General features: G+C 46.9%; 1 protein-coding gene across 1 annotated transcript in view; it reads right to left on the bottom strand.

Moving 5' to 3' along the window:
• NMT1 (N-myristoyltransferase 1) overlaps positions 1-18,365 on the bottom strand; it is a 29,772-nt gene that overhangs the window by 7,479 nt on the left and 3,928 nt on the right. The window contains exons 2-6 of the mRNA XM_043904867.1: positions 11,235-11,343; positions 8,485-8,629; positions 1,766-1,884; positions 1,101-1,192; positions 132-248 (exon numbers count right to left, since the gene is read on the bottom strand). Of these exons, the coding sequence (XP_043760802.1) occupies positions 132-248; positions 1,101-1,192; positions 1,766-1,884; positions 8,485-8,629; positions 11,235-11,343 (582 nt within the window). The remainder of the gene's footprint in view (positions 1-131; positions 249-1,100; positions 1,193-1,765; positions 1,885-8,484; positions 8,630-11,234; positions 11,344-18,365) is intronic.

Genomic DNA, 18,365 nt, shown 5'->3' with positions numbered 1-18,365 from the left:
AGGACCCAAGTTCCCTCCCTTCAGGGGAACTGCCCTCCTGCTTCTATGGAAGGTATGTGTATGTTTTTCCCCCACCTTCCGAGGCCGAGCAGACAGTGGGGACACGGGGTGGGGGTGGCGCTGGTGCTTACGCGTCGTAGATGTGGATGTTTGCCGGGATGGCGCTGATGAACCCAACCAGTTTCCGACTCGAGACCACTCGAACCCCACAGTGCCACTGGGGGAGCCAGCCAGGCGGCCGGAGAGCCCTGGAAGAGAGACAGGGGCTGTGGGCACGGGGCTGCCTGCCAGCGGGCTGGGCAGACTGTCTGGCCCCACTACCGAGTCTGGCTCTAACCTCATGCTACCACCTCCCTGGGGAGGGAATGGCTCAATTCTCTGAAATCCGCTTTCAGGCCAGACCCTCCTGAACACCAGTGGGACCAAGTCACAGCCCTTTTTCGCTGCTCAGGCCATTTGGCCTATTTACCCAAGCCAGGGCTGTCACACTGAAGACTTCATGCTGATCCAGTTTCTTGGTGCTCACTCACTCTGACAGCCTGAGCCGGAGCCCCGGCCTCCTTGGCTCCAAATCCAGTGGGTCCCGTGGTCAGGAGCCGGCTGTGGAGCCTCTGGAGCTCTGGGCTCCATCTCCTCCCCGCCTTGCACTCGGGCGGTCTTCCTTTCCCTCCCCCTTCAGGCAGGTCCCCTCTTTGCCAGCCTCATGCCCTACCTCCCTGGATATTAAATGAGGCCGGGAAGGGGACCTTGCTCAGCCAGGCAAGGCCATTTTCATACAACCGAGCATGCTCAGGAAATAGGATGAAAATGACCCTCTATTCTTTTAAATCTTAGCAGGTCTCATCCCTCCCTCCCTTCTTACCTAAAGTCATCATACAACAGATGATTTTTTCTTCTGGGTACCAATTCCATAAAGGAATTTCTCACCCAGTCACTGTGCCTTAAATAAGGTTTCAATTCTGAGCTCCACTGGAAACAAGTCTCAAAAATCACACACCGATTTGCCATTAAAAGGTTGGCACTTAGGAGGGATGAGCAATCTGGTGCCTTGTTTTTCTGCTCTGTGGCCTCAGAACCGTAGGAAAGTCCTTACAACTCACCACAAAAGAAATTCTGGAGAATAATCAAATCGGAACATGTTGTCATCATCTTCCACATAGTTCTCATTCAAGAGAGTGTAGAGTTCTTTCAGCTGCAGAGAGAAGAGGGGCCGCCTTAGAAGTATTCTGCCAGAGGGGGGGACCAACGCCAATACCCTGGGGCTCCAAGCTGTTTGGGACAAGGCAAACTACCGAAAACTCTATTTAATCCCACAAATCCTTTTCATCCGGGCACAGCAGGGACTCCTGGAACAAGCAATTTAGTGCTTAAGAGGAAACTGAGTCACCAGGAGTAGAGGGGCAGACTTAAACACAGGAAGTGTGGCAGGCCAAGAATGTCATCCAAGTAAGAGACCACTCCATTGGTAAGACAAGGGACTGAATGAGCGGATGATCAAGGAAAATGAAAGCATGAAGAAAAGGTATCCGTCTTGGGGAGCTAGCTGCAGGGGTTAACTCTCAGTGCGCCAGAGACTCTGTGTGCTATTCAGGCAGAGTCGTGGGCAGATCCCAGAGACAACAGATGGGAGGGATCTGCTAGCCCTGCTTGGCTCGGCTCTTCTTAGAAGAGGCCTCGAGGAAGGCCCGAGGAGAAGCCATCTTAGCTGGGCTCTCAGTGAACGTGGCGCCCTGTCCACGCTGGTGGTCAGCCCAGGCCTACTCACCACACCACGGTCCCCCAGGTCCAAGGCGTCCCAGGTGAAGCCCTGGGGTAGCGTGTAGGGCTCCTGGCGGATGTTGTCTTTGTCAGGCTCCACGGGTCCGTGCGTGTTCACAACTTCTCCTGCAAGTAGAGCACAGCCATGAGCTTCACCCTTGGCTTTCTTGGGGAGGGAAGGGACTCAGCTCAAAAACTGACCTCAGCAAATTCCTACTGTCCCCAGGAGCCCTCCATCCGGAGAACACTCTCTTCTTGGCAATGGCAGACTGTCTCTCTGGCTACCCTTGGCCCCTAACTGAGGGCCAATTCGTGGCCAAACTTCAGAATAATCCTGGGAGCCAAGGTGGTGGGTGTCTTGGACCTTCTTTTAAATCTCCCTTCGGTTACTAAATGACAAACATGTATCTTGACTAACTTGGCTTCCTGCCTCCCAGCTGGTATAGAGTGTTGTCATGGCTCTGGCCCAGGCCCATAGACCTGGATGGATTTATAAGGAGTTGCAACAAGGCAGCTTTTGTATCAACAGTAGTGACAATGTACCCGGCCCATTCCTGAGCTGGACAAGGGTGTCCAGGCGCTGGGCTCTCTCTGGGCCCTGCCAGCCTGGGCCTTCACCGACAGAGGCCAGTTAACTGCAGCTGCCAACTCGGGCCCATGGTGTTTACAGAGCCCTGTGAGCGCCTCTGGGCTGAATCACTGAGTCTACACCACACTGCTGGGAAGTCACCCCCTGACACGACATTCCCCACCCAGGATAGACATGGGGTGCAGGGGATGCTGAGAAGACAGAGCCCCAATTCCTAACCCCAGCCAAACCAAGCCTATCTGACAGAACTCGGACACATCAGCCACATCATTTCAGCCTGGAATTACTTGGCCCTGGTAGTTTCTACAGTTCAGAGCGTATTCATTCATGTTCACAACTCAGAAGAAGGCAATGTTTAATACACTTTAAAAATGGAGTCTTCAGGACGTCCCTGGTGGTCCAGTGGTTAAGAGTTCACCTGCCAACGCAGGGAACATGTGTCCCATCGCTGGTCCGGGAAGATGTCACACGCTGTGGAGCAATTAAGCCTGTGCGCCACAACTACTGAGCCCACACTCTAGAGCCCGTGCTCTGCAACAAGAGAAGCCGCTGCGATGAGAACCTGCGCACCACACCTAGAGACTAGCCCTGGCTCGCTGCAGCTAGAGAAAGCCCTCGTGCAGCGATGAAGACTCAGCACAGCAATAAACAAATAAAATTTTGAAAAAAAATGGGGTCTTTGAAGAGAGCGAGCAGCACTGACGTATGTACACTACCACGTGTAAAACAGACAGCTAGCTAGCGGGAGGCCGCTGTGTAACACGGGGAGCCCTGCTCGGAGCTCTGTAACAACCTGCAGAGGTGGCATGGGGGTGGGGGAGGGAGGCTTAAGAGGGAGGGGATATATACAGCTCTAATGGCTGGTTCGTGCTGTTGTATGGCAGAAACCAACACAACATTGTAAAGCGATTATTCTCCAATTAAAAACAACAAAAAAAGAGAAAACAAAAATTAAAAAAAAAAAAAGGAGCCTTTACAGAGGACCCACTGAGTCCATGGCTCCCAGCACAGGGCTCTGAACATTCTTGTCATTCAGCTCAAGCTTTTACTGATGGTCAGACTCCTGACCCAAACACACCACTCTAACATGTAACAGGCAATTGTGGACCCTTCCAGGGATGGATCCGTGGGGCAGGTGTGGTGGAAACGGCTGCATCTGGCTGTGAGCCAAGGACACCACCATTACAACTGACCATCTACCTCTCGCCTGGCACATTCACTGAACACCGGTTGGACATCATGCTCTAGGACAGGGCTGGGAAAAGGTCCCTGGCCTCACAAGACATACCATCTTCTGGGGAAATAGTCAAGAAACAAGCTGTAACCAATGTGCTAAGGGTCAAAGACTGCAAACAACAGGCAACAATGGGGTCACAGCAGGGAAGAATCTGGTTGACTCCTATTTATAAGCTGCTCTCAAGAGAAGGTTTCCTTGGGAGAAAGGCTGTATTTTTTCCCCCTAGTTTAGAAACTGGCTTTTTGGTTAATCCATAAAGTAGCCCTTGTGAATTAATTAACTAGAAGTCAATCCACTTTCACTTCCTTGCCATGAATAATTTTTTGAGGCTAACAAGCCAAGGGCCAGACCCCTGGGAAATACCACAGATCCCTACTCTAGTCTTGAGTAGGTGCTAATCAATTTTCCCTATCTTGTTTTGAGTTTATACCGCCCCTTTTTTTTAACTTCAGAACCCTTTTATCATTTTTCCCCAAGATGATCTCACTGAGAAGATACAGGTGGTCCTCCCCACCAGCTGACAATAGTCTCAAGGCCAGATCATTTCGTTCAGGCTGGCTACCAGGTCCTGCCTGCACCAGGTGCCGCCATGTGCGCCTTCACCATCTGTTCTCGGAATCCTAGACAGTGCCTGCTCGGGGGGAGTTGGTGAATGACATGGATGCAGGTCCTTGTCATCATGGGGTCCAAAGAAACAAAGCAAGCCGGCATTTGCCACTCAGCATCATGAAAGTCTGCAATAGTGAAGTATGGGGGGATGAGGAGGAGATGGAGGAAAGACCTCTCGGAAGAAACATCTAAAGATGTGACCTCAGGGATGTTCCTGGTGGTCCAGTGGTTAAGATTCCGTGCTTCCACTGCAGTGGGCACAGGTTCGATCCCTGGTCAGGGAACTAAGATCCTGCATAAAAAGAAAAAAAAGATGTGACTTCAAGGATAATTAGGAATTAGGCAGGGGTAGACTGGGTGGGGCAGGGAGGGTGGTGGGTACACTGCGGGAAGAACAGAGTCAAGACCTGGAGATGAAAGGAGGGGAGAGAAACTAGGAGACAAGGCTGAAAAGAGCAGGGGCCAATCGGGGAGGGCCCTGCAAGCTGCGAGAGGCTGGACTTTATCCTGAGGGCTGTGGGACATCCTGAATGGGTCTTTAAGGGGGATGGGAGGGAGCAGTGACATCCTGAGGTCTGAACTGTGCAAAGACCACTCAATAAGTGCTTGTCCTCTGAGTAAACTTGTATACAAAATATTCAGCTGGTGAGTCTTGATCTGTGTGTTGACAAACTGGTTCTCATAGGTTATCTCAAGGCTATTTACCATCTGCAAGACACAGCTGACAAAGCAGAGTGAGAGGAAACACTGAGAAAGCAGAAGCCACTCAGAACAGACTCACAGTCTGGGGTGCCGGCAATGCTGAGAGCGGCCCAGGGGTCCTACCCGCCACCTTCTACTGGCTCACGAGCACCTCTGGCCAAGAAGGTGGGGGGCTGCTTCTCAGGGGGCAGAAATGCAGCCAATTATCTCTGGGCCCCCATGAACCGGCTGTGGAGGACACTGGGAACTTTGGAAGACAAACCTGGGCATTCAACGTTTCCTTTCTGTACACTCTACCCCTAAACTCTCTCTCTGCCCTCTAGTACTCAAGATCCAAAAGTAAGCACCACAGGGCAACTCTGAAGGACTTGGGAGAAAAGAATGCGAGATCTGGGAGACCTTAAGCCAAACAAGCAGGACAAGGGAAGGACTGAGTGAGGAAACCTCTCTTTCAGGGCCCAGGGCAACCAAATCCAAGTCCTCGTTCTCCCTTTCTTTGGTAGAGTTACTTTCTAAACTAATCTAACTGTGGCCAGATTCCAACCCACTAAAGTCAGGCCAAGAAAAAGGATTCCTCATCCTTCCATTAGTGTGGGAAAAGGGGTGACTTTTAAAAAGGAGAATGACACGGTCTGAAAAAGGGGATGAGAAGTTGATTTGGGCACACAAGAGAACTGTTATACAGCTGAAAACACTGGCTGTTTAGAAGCCTTTCAATGGTGAACTTAGGATGATTGTAAACTTGAAATTAGGAGGATGATTTTAAAGAATTCTGGGTCTCTTGAAAGTGTTAGTTGCTCAGTCGTGTCCGAGTCCTCTGTGACCCCATGGGCTGGGGCCTGCCAAGCTTCTCTGTCCATGGAATTCTCCAGGAAAGAAGACAGGAGTGCATAGCCATACCCTTCTCCAGGGGATCTTTCCAACCCAGGGATCAAACCCGGGTCTCCTGCATTACAGCCAGATTCATTACCATCTGAGCCATCAGGGAAGCCCCTAGGTCTCTTGAGTGGAATACAATCTAATTCTAACTCTCCCCACAAGTCGGGGAGTGCAGCAAACACAGGACACTTGATATGCTTGAGATTCACAATTACTAGCCCTCATTTAAGTGGAAAAAACGAAAGCAAGAAGCTATAAACGACATCACCCAAAGGACACCCAGAAGCAGAACTAGGCTGACACCTCAGCCATGAGGACCGACTAATGCCTGTGATGTGGTACTTTCTATCAGCTAACTCAGACACAGAGGAGGAATCCTTTATTTGGACTTGACTGACCTGAAAGGCAGACTGGCCAGACACTCGCAGTGATCCCTCTTCCAACGAGTCCCACACTGCACGCTGCCACAGGCAGGGGTGAGGAAACAAAACTGAGCCAGGACCTCCCTGGCGGTCCAATGGCTAGGACTCACACTCCCCGTGTAGGGGGCCGGCCTTCAGTCCCTGGTTAGGGAGCTGGATCCCATATCCGACCACGAAGGTCAGCAATCATGCATGCCTCAGCCAAGACCCAATGCAGCCAAATAAATAGTAAAAAAAACCCCAAAAAACTGAGCCTCATTCCCCCTTTCTGAGATCATCCAGGTCCCAGTGAGGAGTACTGTGCCTTTTTCATAAGCTTTCTGAGAATAAAACTGGAGCACCCTCTAATTTACGGGTGGAGAATCTTTGGCAAACAACAAAGAGCAAATGAGCTGAAGCAGAAGAGAAGTGAACTCCATTATCCTAACCTGCCTCTTGACCAGGTGCCATGTCTATGAAGAATGGAGTGAAGTCACCCATTTGCAAATTCTTAACGAAAAATAAAATCAAACCAAAACTCCATCTGAAAACAGCAAAGATGGAGGTTTCCCTGTTAGTCCAGTGGCTAAGACTCCACGCTCCCAATGCAGGGGTCCCCGGTTTGATCCTTGGTTGGGGAATTAAGATCCCACATGAGGCAACTCAAGAGAGTTCAAACGCTGCAACTAAAGATTCCACATGCCGCAATTAAGACCCAGACCAGTCAAACAGATAAATGATAAATATTAAAAAAAAAAAAAAAAAAACAGTAAAGACACATGTCAGCTCCCTCTGAATGTCTCTCTGTGTAATCCACTCAGAGGCAGAGCATGTAGCTCTTGATTCTTCCTGGGGGAGTGGTCACTGGGACCCGTTACTAGTAATGCCGGAGTAACAGCATTTGTTGTTCAGTCACTCAGTTGTGTCTGACTCTTTGTGACCTCATAGACTGTAACATGCCAGGCTTCCCTGCTCTTCACTATCTCCCAGAGTTTGCTCAGATTCATGTCCATGTGACCCGACGCCTTGCTGGAGGGCTTAGCCAGTGGCCTGGAACCTGGATGGCCTGGGCAGCCCGACAGACCCAGGGGATGGGTCAGGGCAGCGTTCTAGTTGATAGACTTCAATACAACAGTGCCTGCTGCCCGTTCACCACCCATAACCACCCGGGCACGGCTTTGCTCTCCACCCCGTAGGGGCACATTTCAGCCTGTTTCTGGACTGTGACTAAGCTGCCCACGAACCATGTGCTCCAGAGCGGAACTTCCCAAACTCTCAAAGTGGATGCAAACCCCCTGCAGGTTCTGATTCTGCAGGCCTAGGGCCTGAGTGTCTGCGTGTCTACCGGCTCTTCAGCAATGCCCGCCCACCCTGCTGTTCCGAGGGGCACGCTCTGGAGTAGACGACTCTCCTAGGGCACAGATGCCCCCTCCCCTCACCAGCCTTCCGCTCTGCCCTCGGCCCCTCCCCACCACACACAGTCAGCTTTCACCGTGTCTCTGGAGGGGAGTGGTAACACGGACCGCCTGAAGGTCACCTACGTTTGTGGTTCATACTTACTTTTCTTTTTTTTTTAAACACACGTACTTTCCCAGTCACACAGAAAACAGAAATTGGGCTACCGATGGGTCCAAAATCATGACGCAACCACTACAGAAACTTCCTGGCAATAAGGCCCTCTGCAGTCACCATGGAGGCGAGCTGTGGCTGGGTGTCAGCAGGCATCTCTAACCTGCTACGACCAGTCCCTTCTGGAATGCTCTCATTTTCTGCCCGTCCCACCCCTCTGAGAGTTCATCATAGCTTTTTGAAGAGGTGCCAACCAAACCTGTATACGGTAGTCCAGGTGTTAAACCATAACCGTTAATCAAAATGTCAAGTCACTTTGCAGTCAGCACAGCACACACTGTCTGAGGGACAAAGGGAAGAGGTGGGGGACTGGCCCATTCCGGATTAAACACTTGTCCAGATGTACAAGACAGTTTCTCTATAAACTCAGTGTGAAACAATACATACATGGGCACACGTCCCCACTCATCATGTGCCTAGACACTGTCTTTCTTTGCAGATTTATTCTGGATGATGACGGGCTAAAAGGACCATTGTTTGTTCTCCATATGGGCTACTGTGAAATGATAAAGTCCCTGAACAACAGTCTTTTCTGAACGGCATTGCAAGATTACGCTCTAAAAATGGCCACCAAGGAACAACAGGACTCTCTCGTCCTCCCTCCCAAATCCCGCGTGGAACTCTCAGCATGGTTCAGGCGCATCCCATGCCCTCTCCTCGGGAAGAAGGCACATACATACCCAGTTTGGGGACGGGTTGCGTGTCCCAGAACTGGTAGCTTCGTTTGCTAGCCTCCTCCATGGTTTTTGCAGGTCCCTGACCCACTGAAAAAAGTTCAATAGCCTTCTGTATTTCCTGGATCCTCTCTGCTGGCAAAGAGTTCATCTGAACAAGACAAAGTTGGGGAGAGAAAAGGCCCATTATGTTAATAAGCATTTTTGATTCATTCAAGTTCAGGAGTTAAGGGGGTACAATTCAAAGAAGGGGTGTGGCGTCTCAGAGGTCAACTGCTGTAGGACAACTGGAGAGAGTGGTTGATGATGAGCCGTGTGGTGGGTGGGTGCTTCCCACAGGGTTTCTCCTCTTCTTAGTCTTATGATGTTTGACGGCAAAACCTGGCTTAGTGTAAAATTTCAAACAATGTGGCGATGTAAATATACACAGAAGGTAAAAAACCCAACAGTCCTGTCCCTCAAATATAACCCTTGTCATCAACAGTCTTAAATTTGGGACGTAGGGTGGGAAAAGGTAAATATAATCTCAGACTTTTCTGCATGCAAGTTCCAAACACACACACTATTTTCAAAAACTCAAACTGAATGGCACAGTATTATTTTACTGACTGACCTTCTTTAAACACTGTATCTTACAGACCATTCCAGGGGGTCACGTGGACCTGCCCATTCAACAACTGATTCCCCTATGAGCACAGACCTCAATGTATCTGGCCAACCTCCTACCACTGGGCATTTGGTGATTTTGGTCTTCAGTTTTACAGACAGTGTTGTAATGAACTTTCTTCTGCATCTATTTTTGCTCACCGAATAGGTCCTTCTGCAGGATAAAGTTTAAGAAAGGAAGACTGCTGGGTCAAAGGGGATGTATGTTTGAGATTACATGTATTATCAACTTACTCTTTAAGAAGAGAATATCAATTAATAAAACAACGAACAGTGTATGAGAGTATGTTTCTCAAGACTCGTATCATTAGATTTACCAAATCTTAAATTCTGCCAATCTGGCGGGGGAAATAGTTGCTTTAATTTTCATTGTAAGTTGAACCATCTTTTCATATAAAAACCTATTTCTTTGTGAATGGCCTGCTTATTTATTTTAAACTGACTGACTTATGTAGTGTAAATAACTGCCCACTTTGTTATCTTTTGACTTTTTCAGAGAAGTTTGATAGTTGTCACTTTTTCTTTTATGGCTTCTGGATCTTATGTCTGGTTTCAGATTCTACAAATAAATACCTTTAGGTTCCTCTAATACTTTACTACTTCTTTTTTTCATTTAAATTGTAAAGGAATGGGAGACTACAAACCAACATATTTATATTGCTCATTCCTGGAAGGCAGAAGTCTTAAGTGATTTTCATTTTGTTCTTGTTGCTAGGTTTTTTCCTACATTCCCTATAATGTATGGCATCATTCTCATAAAGAGAAAAACAGAAGGGCTATGCAAATGGTGTTTTGCTGCTATTTTCTAATTTCGAAGTGAACCATTTTGATAAAGGTTTGAGTTCAAACCCCCACCAGAGTCATCCAAACACCCACCCCCAGAGAAAGAAACAAACAAGAATCCCTGAAGCGGAAGTAGGGCTTGGGCTTGGATTCCTGACTGAAAGACCTGGGTAAACCACTTCCTCTCATCTTTAACATGAGAAGACTCCCACCTACCATGTAGAGAAGTTGAAGGCACCTCGTTAATTTAAACGATGTGCCTGGCAAGAACCGAGCTAGCCAACATGGTGGTCAACAATGGTGACTTTTTTTTTTTCATAGTGGGTTTGGTATTGAAAATATTAAAAAAAACTGCTTGAAGTCACATCTCAATAAGGTGGGAGATATGAGGTAGAGTATAACTTTTGAGACATAAAGCAAAGTGTGGGTATACTGATGAGACTAGATTTTTTGTGAGGCTTGTAAACTTAAGTAATTCTAAAAGAGGAACTATGGATCTGTTTTGAGCTTCCTCCAGGACCTGCTTTGAAGAGGATAGCACTTATCTGAAATAAAAGGTTTTCTTTTTTTTTTAAAGAAACGTTAATCTTTATTTCTTTATTTAATGTCTTAAGACCAGACCGTGTGTGGCATATGGGATCTTAGTTCCTGACCAGGGATCAAACCCATGCCTCCTGCATTAGGAGCTCAGAGTCTTACCCACTGGACCACCAGGGAAAACCTAAAAGGTTTTCTTTTCTTAATTTTGTTTTATTTACGAAACAAAACAATCCTTACCCACACTTCTGTGTTTCGTGTCTGTGTGTCAGTCTTAGACGTAAGCTTTAGGCCCGTGGTTCTCACCTATGGAACTCAGAAATGGGCTCTGTGGGGGTCTCAGTACTGTGACGATGGCATCAAGAGAATGCTTGAGAAACATAAAGGTCTGCCTTAAAAGGAACAGACCTTCATTTTCATAGTGGTGGGGACCGGAGAAAGGCAAGGCCAAGAGCCACTACTCTGGGCCACACGGGGCTGTCGTGAGGGAATCCTCTCCAGCACTAGCACAGTACCACATGCAGTTACACACCTAAATTCTGAGGGGGCACTGTGCTTGGGGGTCAACGTCTAACCTGCTGTGCCTTTCAAGGTAGACCAAGCAGTTTCATCACCTAGGTCTAGGGCAGCAGGGGGAGCCTACCCCTCCATCTTGAAGTAATACCAGTGGAGACTGGCAATCTATTACATTGTTCCCATGCATCTATCCCAAAGTGCTCTCTTCTGAAAAAGCAACTCTCAGGCCCAAGAAAACAGAGCCTCCTTGTTACCTTCACAGGCTGATCCTGGGCTGAATCTGTCTCGCTGCCTTTCTCTTTCTTCTTTTTTTGTTTCTTTTTCTTCTTTTTGGCTCCAGTGTCATTGGCTGGACTCAAACCACTGTAAGACAAAGTAAATACTGATGCAGGCTTTTAAAAAAATCATCTGTTTTGAGCTGCACTGACAAAGAAGCTTTCTGTGGAACCAGACCTTTCTTAATCAAGCCTGTGGGCTTCAGAAGCAGACCAGAGAATCCAGGCCCCAGAAGGGGCATTTGGAGAATGCCAGCGGACACAGCTCTCCTCTCCACTCCCACCAGGGAGGGAGCCATGTGCAAAGAACAGCCTATTTGTTTGAAAGGACCTCTTCTGTTCTTGCTTTTATTTTATGTGGTTTATTTTCTTTATTTTTTTGGCTGCGCTGTTGACTTGAAGGATCCTATCTCCATGACCAAGAATGGAACCTGGGCCCTCAGCAGCGAAACTGTTGGAGTCCTAACCCTGGACCACCAGGGAATTCCACTGGTTCATTTCCTTTAGATTGCCAGGTTGCTCGCATCAAAGGTAAATGTAATTGTTAACAGGGCATTCATGTTACCAACTCTTCCTTAGAGTCCAGAATTTAAAGGGATGGCAGCCCAAAGCGATCTTTTGGAAACTCTTCCTCACTTCCACTTCCCCCATCCTGCTGCATTGGGTTCTCTGAGCTGCACCAGCTGAACCTAAGACACAAGGCAGCTCTGGAAGGGAGGAAGGAGCAAGGAAAAGGGCAGCTTAATGTTGCTGTGATCTGTGTCCAAAACAGTCAAGCCATCATGAGAAATGCCTAAATCAGGCCTGTAGGATAGAGGACAACTGTCAGCTGGCTTGACTGGGTGACCCCCACCGGCAAAACCCAGCACTAGGAATCCTGGGAAAACAACAACAATGAACACCCAGCCAGCCCTGCTCAGAAGAGATTTACACATGCAACATGTGTGTGCGTGTGAACCACAGCAACGGGGATTTCCTCCTGCTGCTTTCCTTCTGCATGACTCACCCAACGAAGGAAGCAAAAACAATTTCTTAGCCACATTTAACCGTTTTCTACAGGCTTTTAAAAAATTGTTCTCTGTATCATCTTTCAACATTTCTACTGAGACACAAATCACATATTACACTGTGTTTTGCTAACATCTTTTTTCATTTATTTGCTCCCAAATGCTTTCTCCCAATTCTTGTTGAGTTTTGGATATTAGCTTTGATACTGGGTTTCCTTCATTTTATTGATGAATTTTAAGGTTCACTTTGAAGCCTGCTTTCCTAATCACTGTCAAAATTAAGTTCCTGCCATGTTTTCAGTGATTTTGGCACTGTCAGACTAGGAGTAATGCCGGGCTATCACGCAGCCATTCTCTCTGGAAATTTTCCATTAAATAAGTTAAAATAAACGGCTTCTCTGGTGGCTCAGTGGTAATGAGTCCACCTGCCAATGCAAGACAGACAGATTCAATCCCTGGTCCAGGAAGATCCCACACGCCTCGGAGTAGCTAAGACCGTGCACCACCACTATTCAGCCTGTGCTCTGGAGCCCCAGGGGCCGCAACTATTGAGCCCGCCCGCTGCAAACAACGAAGCCCCGGGACTCTAGAGCCCGTGCTCTGCAACGAGAGGTCACTGCAATGGGAAGCCGGCACACCGCCACTACAGAGCAAGCCCTGCTTGCCAGAGAAAAGTCTGAACGGCAACGAGGACCCAGCACAGCCAAAAAAAATTTTTTTTAAGAAAGTCAAAATTAGGAGTCCAATCAAAAGGTACCGTAAACCCTACTCTGCAGATCAGCTAAGTGCAGGTATTGTTTTAGCTGTGTAGGCTAGATAACCAATTTTCAAAGAATTAAAATAGTACAAAATACATTTTATATACCACTGTGGTAAGTACTATTTAAGCTTTATTTTATAATTCAGAAAGGCTTCATGGTCTTAAAGTGCCTGGGGGTTATTACGAATATTAACTCTCATCTCCTAGTATGTGGTGCAGGGAGCAGGCAACGTGCTGCCATTTCCTGTTGTAGAAGGTCTTCAGATTTCTGTCTTCCTAGTCCTGGCTGGAAGCACTCGCATCCACACTTCACAACCTTACACTTGGACTAAAGTAATCCCCAGCCTTTCCTGGATCTCCCTGACCTCACATCTGCTCTGCCTTATCCTAAACTCAGCAGAGGGACTCGTCTCTGTGAAAATGGCTTTCCACCAGTCCCTCCCATGCTTGAAAGTCTACGGTAACAGTGGCTTCTTACTCTAGAAGGTATCCGACCCAGCTTTCCCTGTGGCCCCTCACATTCAGTTCCCATCTAGCTCTTCCACCCTCACCACCCCTGCTCTGGAATGAGTGTGCCTGCACCGTGGGGCCAGGCCTCTCATCAGGCCCCTGGTGCAGAAGGACTGAAGTCAGAGAGATCACATCAAGGCTGGAGGTCACCGTACTCCCAGCGTAAGGTCATGAGGTGCAGAGGCAAATGCACTTCCCAGGTATCGTATCATGGGACCCAGAAGGCACACCACAGAAGAAAAGCTGATACCACTGAGGGGGGGATAAGCCGAGCTCCTTAAAACTAGCAGCTCAACCAAACGCCCAAGGCCATGGCAAAGAACAGGAACTCTGAAGCCATTTACAAACTGAAGATAAAAGTTTTCCTCTTATTATCTCAATTTTGATATCTTGCACAGGCCTGTTTGCAGTCTGTGACAACTCTACTGTGGTTTTCTGATTCCAGAGACATTCTCACTTCAGTCTCAGGATTCTAAGGTTTAAAAGCTGGTTGATGGTAGGAGACAAAGCAGGGTTCCATTGCTGATACCAATATACATTGCTGATATAAGTCCTTACTCATTTCAGCTTATGGAATGAATTCTCTGGTCCCTGTAAGTGAATTACCGTAAGAATTGTTTTTTATGGAAAAAAAAGCATCAAAAAGGTTAAAGTGAAGAACTGCTGCATATTAACCAGCTGGACACTTACTAAACACAATTTCACATAAGGAAAATAGAAGAAATTACTTCCTCCAACTGTAGACATCTTTTCACGTGGGCGAAACCCCTAAAAAGTTCCCTTCCTGCTTTTGTTCTTGCTGTCCAGTGGAAGCAGCCATCTCTTCACAGACCCCATTTCTGGGGAAGGACCTTGGGCTGAACTCTTGTTCTGTTTTACGCATTACTAATACAAGTGCCTGGCAAACTCCAAGACCTAAACTAAAACCAGAGAGCTAATTTCATTTTCCTTGTATTGGCTTGAATCTGCACATGCAGTTACTGAGCAACAATCCTGTCTCAACCTGTACATGAAGAACACAGAGAGGAGACACTTGAAGAACAAAGGGAAGTTTAAAAGAAAAGTCAGTCACTGAGCGACCAGGTACTGAGCCACCTTCATAAGAATATCATGAGCTCATCACCGTCTCTCAGTTAACAAGCCAAACAGGAAGACAAGTGACTCAGAGAAGAGACTTCCAAGGAGCCCAGGAGGGTGAGCTTTCTAGGTGATTACAGTAACTTTAATTATCCATAAGAAACCAAACAAGCTCAGAGGTTTTGAGAGTAGGTCTTAGGAAGTATTAGGGGTAGCTTCTTAGGAAGCATCTTAGGAAGCCAACACCATTTCACAGAAGGATGGGTTCAAGTCGGATTTAGGAAGAACGAAACCAAAGGACCCCATGGAAGCAAGGCTGGTCCTCCGCAAAAGAATTTGGCTTCATTTTTAAAGGGACCTGGAGTCCATCCCCACTGGGTGGGTATCCCTGGGCATGCTGGCACTCTGCAAATGAAAACAAAAAATCTCTCAAAGATCTTACTAAACCTGTCAGTCATCCGAACATACTTCAAAGGGATGGGCTAGCACCTTGGAATACGGCAAATCAAAGTCTACCTTTGGTTCATTTGGTTCCAAAAGAATGAGCAGAGAATTAGTGAAACTTGCCAGCTCTTTTTTTTTTTTTTTTTTTTTTTGGAGAAGGGGCTGTTTGCCTGCAATGGAAAAGGAGACAGCAGTTCACATAAAAATTTTGGAATGTACATTCGAAAGTAAAGCTGATCAACTCAAGTCATTAACGACCAAGCTAGCAAGTATAGGATGAATGAACAGAATGACAAAACCAGGAACAAGGAAGAAAAGCAATCATGAAATGTCATTTTTAAAGGAAGGTCAAAATATTCTAAGTTCAAACAAGTAAGAAATCCTATGGATGCTCTGGAAGAAAGTCAGGGCGGGGGAGGAGATGGAAAAGGAACCTCAGTACTTATTTCTAGAAGCAGAACACAGCATCAGAGTGTGAGCGAGGTGGGAGGGAAGGGCAAGCTGACAAGAAGAACAGCAGTGAAGCTCTAAACAACAGGAGCAGGGTGGGTCCACGACTTGGGCCTCCTCTTAATCCTGCTGATGCCAAAGTCCACGCAAAGGTGCGGGGCTGTGGGACAGAAAGCTGTTATCATGGAAGCTAAACCACTGGGGCTGGAAGGAGCTCTCAGGGCCATCGGGCTTAATCTGTTGTTTACAGAAGAGGAAACCAAGGCCCAGGGACGTGATGCATCAATGAACTGACTGGAACCCAGGGACAAATCACCAATCTAAGCACCTGGCCCACTCTACTCCCAAACACTAAAGTCTCGTTCCCTGTGAGAATTTATCTGAGAATCTTCAAAAGCCCTAAAATAAATTTCTGTGTGACAGATGAGCAGATACTAAAGGCAAGAAGGAGAGTGAGCCACGTTTTATCCAGGAAGCCTCCTCCGACTACTCCAGCTCCAATGCTCCTTGAGGTCTGTCTCTTTTAAGGTTACGATCTCCCGTACAATTTAATGTTTCACATATAATAATGGGTTGTTGCCTGGCTTCCCAATGAGATAAAAAAATTTTTCCTGAATCTAGGGACCCCATGTTACACAGCTGTTTCTCACAGCCTCCCTAGTTATGCTGAGCACACAACTGAGAGTTCACCAAATACATGCTTGACTGATGCTTTCCAGGCGTAATAGACTAAAATAAAACCCTGAGAAGCTAGAGCCCAAAAGAGGGGCAACAAAACATCTTCAGCAATATTTTCAGAGGACAGCTGCGCTAATGTTGCAAGAGAGTGGTAGCGATGCGGGGCTCTTTTGAGCCACTGTTTGAGATTTTAAATGATCAAATTTCTCATTCAATTTTCAACTCTCTTATTGTCTCCTCCCTCCTTAGGACCTGTTCTATTCCTACAAGAGTTAAAACAAAAAAGCTCCATTTTAACCATTTCCAGTGGTTCCAATGTCTGAAACACAGACCATGGGTTTAGGTTTGATTATGAGATCTAAAGAACAAAAAAAAGAGTTCAGAAAAGGAAATTCACAACTTTCAGTTACCTGTTTTCTACCTCCTAGAAGTAGAATTAAGCTAGAAGTTAATTTTTTAGGCTCAAATTAAAAATTTCCAGAGAAACTTACTAAATAAATAACTAGCCTCTAACATCCTTTTGATGCCACTTGTAGGAAATTCTTCTGCAAATCAATTTTTTTCTATTTTTTGGCCACAGAGCAGCTTGCAGGACCTGAGTACCCCAACCAGGGGTTGTATCCAGGGCCACAGCAGTGAAAGCGCTGAGTCCTAACTACTGGACTCCCAGTAAACTCCCCTTCTGCAAATCCATTTACTCCTGAGGTGTGATTCACCAGCAAGCCGATTGGTAGCGTATTCAGAAGACCCAAACCCAGGTGAACGTGGTGGCATTTACAAGGGGCACAGGTGGAAATCACATGGTGTGGATCAGTACTGCTGCCGATCCTCTGAACTGCTGAGGCTGCAGAATCACCTAATGCCATCCCCCAGACTTTGCAAGCTCCCACCGTCAGTCACTCACAAAAAACTGCCTTTGAGTCCTAAATGATCGTAAAAATAAAAACTCTTTACTACTGCCATCAAGGTGCCCAGGAGGCCTGTGAAAAGAACAGCAGGATGGGAAAGGATTATCAAAGATTGTTTTTACTGACATCCTCTGCCCTCCCTGGGTTAGCCAGAGTTTTGAGGGTGAACCAGCCAATCCTGCCGTGAAGGAAAGCTGGTATTTTCAGGGGTCACAAGAGTTCTGATACACTAAATAGTTCGAAATGGGAATGAGATGGAAATGTAAATTCTACATACTCTGTGGGTTGGTTTGGTGAGCTAGACTGTAACCTGGCAACTCCAAGGTCAAATAAGATGCAGTTCAGAGACCATTTCAGTAATTTTCTGGGTAGGGACTCAATGCTGGCAGCAATTTCACACATCGGAATGAACTCCGAAAAAGATACCAGTCTATCAAGGACAATTTAAAGGAGCCAGCCACCTCCATCACTCACTGATTCCCTAGTTTGGGGAAGTCCATGGGTTACTGAACACATTCAAAGACAGAACGCACACTGCTGCAGAGTCCGGAGGAAGGAGTCAATGCAAGTAAGGACAAGAAATCCAGCAAGTTCAGAATGGATCCTCCTGGGTGTCAAAGGGAGAGGTGGATTGGCAAATCCCAAGCCTCATTACAAAAGCTAAATCAGTCTTCATTAGTGAAGTCCACACGAGATAATCCACGTAAAGGGCTCTAGCACAGGGTTCAGCGCACAGTCACGTCAGCAATATATAACATTTACTGACCACTTAACAATAGTGAAGCCTCCTTAGCGCTCTCTCAAAGACAGCAGCAGAGGAAAAATGTCTGCAGCAAGTACTGACCCTGTTGAAGAATATTAGTTTTGTTTTTGCTTTGGTGCTTTTAACAGACAACACCGTATTTTGTGGGCGTTACATGCAACGGTCACAAGAGTGCCTCGTCCTTGGGGAGCTGGAAGAGAGGCTTGTAGGGCAGAGATTTCAGACAAAAGGTTAAAGAGGAAGAGCTGAAGCAGCCACCTCCTAAAGTTACTGAATCTGTGGTCCCCAAACTTACGGATTCTGCAGGGAAAGGGTTAAGGGCAGACTTAGTAAAGCTGGGACATTTTAGAGTGAGCACATTAGTCAAACAATGTGAAAAATCAGCAAAACTGCTTTGCCATGAGCAGCAGTCTCCCAGAAATAGGCTCTCATTTACTTTTCATTTCTTCTGCTTTCCAGTCTTTTCTCTTTGAAGCAGCTCTTGATTAGTTTCTTTTTAATTGCCACTTAATT

The sequence above is a fragment of the Cervus elaphus genome, chromosome 5 (assembly GCF_910594005.1).
Source record: "Cervus elaphus chromosome 5, mCerEla1.1, whole genome shotgun sequence".
NCBI lineage: Eukaryota > Metazoa > Chordata > Mammalia > Artiodactyla > Cervidae > Cervus > Cervus elaphus.
The sequence above is the reverse complement of the archived record's forward strand: the minus strand, read 5'-3'. Positions and strand labels throughout refer to the sequence as shown.